The 8,724-nt window shown below is 53.7% G+C and overlaps 1 protein-coding gene across 5 annotated transcripts in view; it reads right to left on the bottom strand.

The window, feature by feature from the left end:
- Positions 1 to 8,724, bottom strand: part of SSBP4 (single stranded DNA binding protein 4) — a 46,121-nt gene that overhangs the window by 27,377 nt on the left and 10,020 nt on the right. For all 5 annotated transcript variants that reach the window (XM_027853263.1, XM_027853266.1, XM_027853262.1 and 2 more), the window contains 2 exons: positions 8,566 to 8,627; positions 8,191 to 8,275 (listed from right to left, as the gene is read on the bottom strand). In XM_027853263.1, coding sequence (XP_027709064.1) covers positions 8,191 to 8,275; positions 8,566 to 8,627 — 147 coding nt within the window. The remainder of the gene's footprint in view (positions 1 to 8,190; positions 8,276 to 8,565; positions 8,628 to 8,724) is intronic.

Raw genomic sequence — 8,724 nt, 5'->3', positions numbered from 1 at the left:
CCCTTCCAGAACAGATATTCTAAGTTGTAAGGGCATTTCCAGCCCAGACATTCTCAGTTGGAAGGGCATTTCTCAGTTCTAGGGACCCTTCCAGCCCAGACATTCTAAATTCTAAGGATCCTTCCAGCTCTCAATCCTTTACAGAGATCCTTCCAGGCCTCTCTGGACTTTCACAGCTTCCCCCCCCCCCCCCCAGCCCCGCCCCGGGGGCCGCGCCAGGCGCCGCAGAGCTTCCTGGACAGGTCGGAGGAGGAGGAAGCCGGCGGGAGGGTGGACCCGGCCCTGGGGAGCCAGCGGGTGGCTGACTCTCCCCACCCCGCTAGGGAACCAGGGAACGGGGTGAGCTTGTATATAAGTGGATGTGGGACAGGGGCGGGGTCCCAGCCCTTGCTCCTAGCAGCCCCCACGTGGCCTCCAAGTGGGGTCTGAGGGGTTAATCCCCCAAGCGAGGCTCAGCCCTCCTCGGGACAATCAGGGGGTTGGCCTCGAGGGCAGAGAAGACTAGGCGGGGGCGGGACTGGGGAAGGCTCGGAGGCTGGGAATAGTCTCCCCTCCCCCCACGGGCCTGGGATTGGGGAACTGGGGGGCCCCCTCAGCCTCCCCCCCTTGTCAATCAAGGCCTGATGAGCTTCCCGGAGAAGGCAAAACAGGCGTTGCTATGACAACTGGTTGGGGAGCGCTGGGCTTTTCCTGAAGATACCAAGGTCACAAAGAAGCAGAGACAGAGACCTAGCAAAGGGGGGAAGAGACGGAGAAACCAAGAGACCGGGGACCCAACAAAGGAAAGAGGGGGCGGCTGAGACCCAGAGATACAGCCAAGGAAGGGAAGAGAGCTGAACACAGCAAAGGAAGTGGGAGGGAACTGAGAGCAAAAACAGGGGAGAGTTCCTAGGACGCACAGACAGGGCAGAGATGGAGACCCTCACAGAACCAGGAGAGAGGGATGCAAACTCGGGCCAGGAGAGGGGAGGGAGAGGGAGGGGGAGCGGTGGGGGAGAGAGAGAGAGAGAGAGAGAGAGAGAGGAAGGAAGGAGATAGTACAGACAGAAAGGCCAGGGAGGGGCTTGGTGCTGCCTCCGCCCTCGGGGATCGCCCGAGCCCGTAGCCATCCCCACCCCCACACTGATGCCTAGGGACTGGGGGCCGAGAGGAGCCGCTGGGAGTGGGGGCCTCCGGCCAGACCCGGCTCCACCGACAGGATGTCCGCCCAGCTTCCTGGCCACGACCCGGGCCGCCCGCTTCCCTCCCCCTTCCCTGCCCTTCCCTGCCCTTCCCTCCCCCTTCCCTGCCCCCCCCCCCCAGCCGGGCAATTGGCCCTTTCTCGCCCAGCCAGGCCTGGCGCCCCAACACCCGCGGGAGGGGGCCGGGTAAAGCTCCGGAACTTGAACCGATCTCTCCTCAAAGCCCCTGGTAGAGCCGCGGCGCCATACCCCCTCACTAGTTGGTAACAGATGTGGCAGCCTCTGCTTCTCTCTGCGGCCCCCCCCAAACCCACTGATCTCTACCCTGGGGCCTCCCTGAGCCTGCCCCCCTTCAGGGTATGGAGCCCAGGCTTGGGTGGGAGAGGAAGGAGGAGGGAGATAGCTGGGGTCTGGTACTTCTGAGATCAAAGTCTGAAGGCTCTACATCTTGAGGCTGGGGTATGAGAGAGAGCAGCTCTTTTAGCCAGAATGTGTAAGGCCAGGGATGGGGAAACTCAATTTTCCCAATTCCATTTCTCCTTCCTTCTAGCATCATTCCCCCTCCTTTCCATTTCTAGTCCCCTCTTCCTAACCCCCCCATTTCCTCCTCCCATATCCCCAGGTCTTGCCTTCTTTCAGGGCCCACTTGCTCCCCATCCTCAGCCCACTCACTTTACCAGAGACTGTCTTCTCTCCAGATTCCCCTGTATGTCCCCATTCTCGAGGCCTCTCTCTTTTCCAGACCCCCCTCCACGCGCCTCCATCTCCCCTCTTTCTAGGCTAACCTTAGCCTTTGTCTGGCCTCCCCCTCCCCCCTCATTGTTCTTCAGAGACCGACCTCCCCCCCAATTTGTGAGCCAAAGCAGCACTGCCTGGGTCCTGGAATCGGTTCATTCTCTCCCCATTCTTTTTTCTCTCCCCTTCTTCAATTCCTCATGTATCTCCCCTCTCTTCTGTCTCTCCCCTTCTCTCCCTCTCCCACTTTCTCCCTCTCTTCTCTCGCCTTTACATATGCAAGGCAGCGCTGCCATGGCAACGGGGCCTGACTCCGCAGGGCTGACCCGCGAGGCAGAAGGCCCTCTGAAGCCGCGCGTGTGTCTCACTTCAGGAGAATCTCATTAATTCTGAAATGGAAATGGGCCCGCTCCCTGCGCCCAGCGCCCCGCTCCGGCTCCGCAACCCTGGCCTCTCTCCCCTCCGTTTCCTCTCCACCCCCTCTTCCCTAAGCTCCCAAGGCTCTTCTTAGTGCAGAGAGATTTGGGGGCGCGGGTGGGGGTGGAGGAGTGCAGACACAGACGCTGGAGAAAGAGACAAACACAGGAGAGAGACAGGGAGACACAGCAGAGACAGAGGCTGGGGCTGATGGAGAATGGGTGCAGGAGAGAGATAAGTGGCATGATGGAGAGACAGATGGGGAAAGACTTCTAAGGCCTCAGAGGCAAGAGAGAGACAAAAAGGGGGAGACAGAAGAAGCAGAGAGAGAAGGGAGGACCCAGAGCAAAAAGAAGGGATGGGGATAGAAGAGATAAAAAGAGAGAAAGGGCTAAGAAGGAGGAGGCTCTGACTTGGCATTCAGGGATGGGGGAGGGACACGTGGAGAGCCAGCTAGAGTAATCACCCTGCCCACAGCAGGCAAACCCTCCCTAAATGTTTCCAGAATGAAGTGAGGGAGTAGCTAGCCAAGAGACCGAGAGGGCCAGAGAGGGGAAACAGGAAAGGGACCCGTGGAACAGAACTAGGAGACAGAGGAGCTGAGGATGCTGGGATAGAAAGGATGCTGAGGCGGGCGAGGCAGAGCCCAGGCAGGGAGAGAGAACAGGGAGCAGACTGGGTGTGACAAGCAGAGTCAGAGGGAGGTCTTGGAATCTTTTTTCGCAGGTGGCAGTTCTGTCTTCCCCCACCTCACTGGCTTTGTGGCTCCTTCCTCCAGCCTAGCCTACCCTGCCCTGAAGTGATGCATAGCCCCATCTTCCTCATCTTCCCTCTCCTCGCCTCTCTTCTCACTCCCCCAACCATACCCTTCTCCAGCTTGTTATTTCTGCCCCACCAACATAGGGGAAAGAAATGAAGATGCCTGGATTGAATGGGGGGTGGTATCTCTGGAATGGGGGAACAAGAGGTATTTTCACAGAGTTTATCTCCACTCTCCTAGTCCCCCCCCCCCACAGCCCCACACTCTCTCCTAGATATAAAGTCTGGCTCTGTCTTGAAAGCTCAGAGGGTGTGTGAGAAAGGGGGTGCCTGTCATCCCTGGTCTAAAACCCAGCTAAAGAAAGAAGGGGTCACAGTCTGAGATAAGGACTGAACAGGAGACAGAGACACGGTATGGAGAAGGAGGTGAAGGTGGGCTGTCTCTCCCCTGCTCCAAGGCTGAAGAAAGGAGTACAGGAGGGGGAGGATGGTCAGAAAGACTCAATCTTTTGTGGGGGCCAAGTCTTGACCTGCACCCCCCCACATCCCTATCCCCCACCAGAAAGGCCGCTGGGGAAGGAGGATCTGGGAATCATATACCCAGGGAGGCAGTCAGACTGGGGTGAAGGCCTGTGCTGGAGACTACGTTTGGGCTCAGAGCCTCCTAACATAAGTTCTGCAAGGCACTTTCCTCCCCAGTTCACACCCTCCCCCCCCCAAATAGTTCCAGCTGAGGAATCTTAGAGGAGTTTGGCTGAGGGGATGAGAATTAGGGAAGGGAGGGGAAAGTTGGGTGCAGAAGGTAAGCTCCCCCCCAAGCCAGCCAGTCGTGTGTGTGTGTGTGTGTGTGTGTGTGTGTGTGTGTACACTGATGCCTGATGCTGGGTGTGAGTCTGTATGCAGGTGTGCACTGGCTCAGTGTGTGTATGCATGTAAGAAAGGGGGTGTTTGTGGGTAGACTCCCCATAATTTTAAGTATGGCATGTGGCTATTTGTAGAGTTGGTGGGGGAGGTGCATATATGGTCCTCTGTGTTTATAGTGGAGAGTATAAAATAGCAATGACAGCAGTCAAAGGACCTGGGTTCAAATCCCACCTTTGATGCTTACAACCTTTGTGACCTTAGGCAAGTCACTTTTCTCTGGGCCTCAGTTTCCTCATCTGTAAAATAAGGGAGTTGGCCTAGATGGATCCTATTTCTTTTGGGATCTCTGTCTCTGCCTGGGCATGGTGTTGGGATGGAAAGAGTTTGAACTTGGAAGTTAGGAGAGACCGAGTTCAAATCCTGCCTCTCACAATTAATAGGTAAGCAAGGGCCAGTCTGAGCATCAGGCCTAGAGTCAGGAAGACTCATTTTCCTAAATACAAATCTGGCCTCAGACACTTAGTAGTTGCGTGACCCTGGGCAAGTCATTTCACCGTTTGCAGTTTCCTCCTTTGTAAAATGAGCTGGAGAAAGAAACAGCAAACCTCACTCCAGTATTTCTGCCAAGAAAACCCCAAATGGGGCCATGAAGCGTTGGACACGACTGAACAACAAAAAGGCCAGTCACTGCCCTCTCTGAGCCTCAGTTTCCTTAAATGAGACAATAAATATTGAGAACCTTAAAGCAATGATATAAATTATGATCTCTATATGAGTTTCTGGATGAATGTATTTGTATAAGAGGTTGGATTGTGGGTGGTGTGAGAGGTGGTAGTGGGAATACCACCCTGGGGGGGGGGGGGGTGGGAATACCCCCAAAATAGCTTCCTGGAGCTTGGTCTGTAGAGGCAAGGTATCTGGAGACTGGCCAGACAGAAATCAAAAGTCCTCCTTAAAGCTCTGATTTTTAACCTCTGAATTTCTCTTTTCTGCTCCCCCCCCCCCCCCCCCGGGGGGGAAGGGGCCAGGCCCCAGATTTACTGATAGGGGGTGGGGCTGCCCTAGGGCCTGGGTGTGTTCTCCTTCCTCAGTTCACCTAGTTAGAAAAACACATCCCATTCTGCGCCCCCTCCACCCTCAACACATATGCAAAGAGTCAATATTGACCCTTCTCCCAGCAATCCAGTGAAACTCACCACCCCACTCACCTCCAATATTCCTACTCTTTCCTCTGGAGTTCTCTGGAGACGTTAGGCTCCAATTTTGGCCTGGATGGGAGTCCTGACTGGGCCACTAAATTAACTTGGTGGCCTTTGCACAGTCACTTCCCCTCCCTAGGCCTGGGGAAAGGTGACCCAGACACCCCACCCACCCCCAAGTAGTTAGAGCCTACTGACTCCCCTAGGCAGACTTCATCATGAAAGCAGCAGCCCAGTGGATAGTGCTGACCCTGAGGAAAGGCCTCCTCCCTCCATCATTAGAATTTAGAGGTGAGGGAGAAGTCTCTTTCATGGCAGGACTGTTGTAGCTGGACCACCCACAAAAACCATCCGTGACATTCCTCAGCCTCTTCTACCACCCAGTCCATCCACCCCCTGCCCTTCCCATGCCAGACAGAAGATCAGATGTTTGGGGCTGGGGGCCGGAAACGGCCAAGCTTCTGTGTGACTGAGACAGAGCCTGTGTCAAGAGTGTGCATGGCAGTGTGTATGAGGCTGCTTGTGGGCATAGGCAAGGTGGCGTAAGCCTAGTGATGTAGACATAGGTGTGAGGGCATATGTGAAACTCCAATAACCTGAGAGCTGCCGTGGACTTTGGGGATCATTGTGTCTAGCCCCCTCATTTTCTGAACAGGGAACTGAAGCCCAAGGTCACTCAGTAACTAATAACAAACACTGCATTTCTAGACTGGAGTTCAAAAGTTGGCAAAAACCCTTCACATGTGTTACCTCATTTGATGGTCATAATGACCCCGAGAGGCAGGTGCTATTATGTACTCATTTTAGAGATGAGGAAACTGAGGCAGAGAGCCATGGCCAAAGTTACACGTGTTGTAATTAATCGGAAGAACTGCTAACATTTCGTTCAATAGAGATTTAGGATTTATAAAGCACTTTACATGTTAACCAGCACTTGCTATGATTTACAAAGCATTTTCCAAAGGTGAGCTCATTGGAAGTGAAGAGCTATTAGGGCTCTCTGTTTTACAGATGAGGAAACTGGGACTGAGATAAACTAAGTACCTTGCCCAGGGACATATACAAAAATGCATCTGAGGGAGGATTTGAACTCAGGTCTTCCTGACTTCCAGTCCTAACATTCTATGCACTAGACCACCTTACAAAGCACCTGGTCCTGTCTCTCACTCTAGTACTCTGGGCCCTTTTCATGCTGCCACCCAGGGATGTGCTGGAGCAGGCTTCCTGAGAGCCAATAGTTAAATTTTCCGTGTAAGCATTTTCACCTTGGAAATCAGCAAAGGCTACATACCAGGATTTGTTTATTGTTTCTGTCAATTGTCTGGACTTAAGAAAGTGATGGAGAAAATATTAAGACTATAGAATAAATGTAAAAATCTGTGCCGAGCACTTTTTCTTTTTGGTGAGCTGATTGTTAAACATTTATCAGCACATCTTTGCTGTAACATTATGTCTTCTACTTGGGGCCAAAAAAAACCTTCACAAATAGGGGAGGTGCAGCTTGGAAAGCAGCTGGTCTGGGAAAGATCTGGGGGATTTAGTGGCCTGCAGGCTTGAGACAAGCCTACAGTGGGATACGGCAGCTGTCCTCTGTCCTGGAGCAGACCACACCTCCAATACCGTGTTCATCGCTGGGCTGGGTATTTTAGGAAGGATAGTAATGAGCGGGAAAGTAGCCAGAAGAAGATAGCATCCACTTAAGGATCCCAGGATGTTTACCAGGAGGAGAGAAGACTTGGAAAACTTGGATCCGAGGAAGGATTAGTCTTAGTCTGCTGGGTCCCAGAGAGTAGAACCAGGAAGGGGGAGGTGTCCTAAAGAGGCCAATTGGAGCTATCATCCCTCTCCCCTTCCCCCCAAGAGAAGAGATAGTGAGTTCCCTTACCTGGAGGCCTTCAGGGAGAGGCTGGCAGGCTGCTATCTATTGGGCACATTGTGAAGGGGATGCCAACGGGGCAGAGATCAGACTAGGTGGCCACTGGCCGCTGTACCCCATCCCTCCTTTGAGAGTCTGTGACTATGTTTGATGAGACTATCAGGGGAGATGTGAGTGAGAAAGGCTGGATATGAAAGTGAGTTTGTGTATATGAGGGAGAGGGTAGTGGATGGAGCTAGGGGGATGGAGAGAGAAGAAGGGGAGAAGGAGAGAGAGAAAGAGAGGGGAGGGGAGAGAGAAAGAGAGAGAGGGAGTGGTGTGTGTGTGTGTGTGTGTGTGTGGAGAGGGAGTGGGTGTGTGTGTGTGTGTGTGTGTGTGTGTAAACACCCTGTGTCCACAGCACTCCAGCTATACTGGAGTTACCAGGCCCAAGCTTGAATCTCGGCTCTGTCACTTAATATGTAGGTGACCTTAGGTCACTTCACTCCCCCAGGCCTCATTTTCCTCATCTGTAAAGTGAAGGGGTCAGATCAGATGACCTTTCAGGTCCCTTCCAATTCTAGATCTTTGATCCCTGTAATCTACGGCCTCTTCCTGTGTGTGCCCATTTGTAGGAAGAGAGGAGAAGCAACTTAGACAAAGAAGTGCCCCCAGGGTCAAGAAGCCCTGCATTCAAGCCTTGGCTCATTGACCCTGGGCAAATCCCATAATCTCTCAGTTCTCAAGGCAATTCCTGAAGTTTCCAAGCAGGTACTGACCTGCAAGGGGAGAGAGAATGCCCACCTAGAGAAGGGTGCTCAGCAGAGAAAGCAAGATGTTTGGGGGGCCCCGGAGCCCTGTCTGCCCTCTCCTAATGGCTCTGTTTGTCCCTAAGCTGGGGCCCTCTGAAAGGACAGCAAGTCTGTCCGAAAGCAGACAAGGGTCACCTCCTCAGAGCTGGACCACAGAGACAGAGGAGGCTTCTCCCATAGCTTGAGATTTTTACAAGAAAGAAAACCAGGGGTTTAGGGGAGGTGCTGGGGACTGAGGCTAGCAGCCCCCCAAACCCTCTTAAAACACGTATGTACTCATATACACTCAACACCCAAAGTCTTTCCAAGGCTCTCCAGCCGCCCACCCGCCAGCCCCAAATCTGGCCCTGGACAGGGCAGGGACTCACGTAGTCATGAAAAGCCTTGGCTTCGCTAGAATGCTCACAGGTCTCTCTCCGGTCAGGGGCCGCACAGTACAGGTCCCAGAATACACTGGAGGGGAAAGGAAACAATTAGGAAGACGTTGAGGCACAGCCTTCTACCCAGCACGGGTCCCTGTCCTCAGATCCCTCACCCCAGTCAATCTCCCCCCACCCATCACTCCTCCTTGGAGTACCCTTTCCCCACTGGACCCCGCTTACTTCAACTCCAACCCTCCCTTCTATCATTCTTTTCCAGTCTTAGGGGCTCCTCCCCATCCCCTCACCCCAGAACCTCTACCCCTTCCCCCATCACTCCTCCCTAGAACAGCCCTGCCTCATTGGGGCCCCTCAAATACTTACCACCACCAAGAGTGCAGAAACCCTGGGGGCTCCCCCAATGTAATATTCTTCTCCCACCGGATCTGCCAGAACCAGAAGCAGGTTAGGGAGAGGGAGTGAGGGAGGGAGGGAGAGAGAGAGAGAGAGAGAGAGAGAGAGAGAGAGAGAGAGAGAGAGAGA

The sequence above is a fragment of the Vombatus ursinus genome, unplaced genomic scaffold (assembly GCF_900497805.2).
Source record: "Vombatus ursinus unplaced genomic scaffold, bare-nosed wombat genome assembly UNPS02009918.1, whole genome shotgun sequence".
In the NCBI taxonomy this organism is placed as follows: Eukaryota; Metazoa; Chordata; class Mammalia; order Diprotodontia; family Vombatidae; genus Vombatus; species Vombatus ursinus.
The sequence above is the reverse complement of the archived record's forward strand: the minus strand, read 5'-3'. Positions and strand labels throughout refer to the sequence as shown.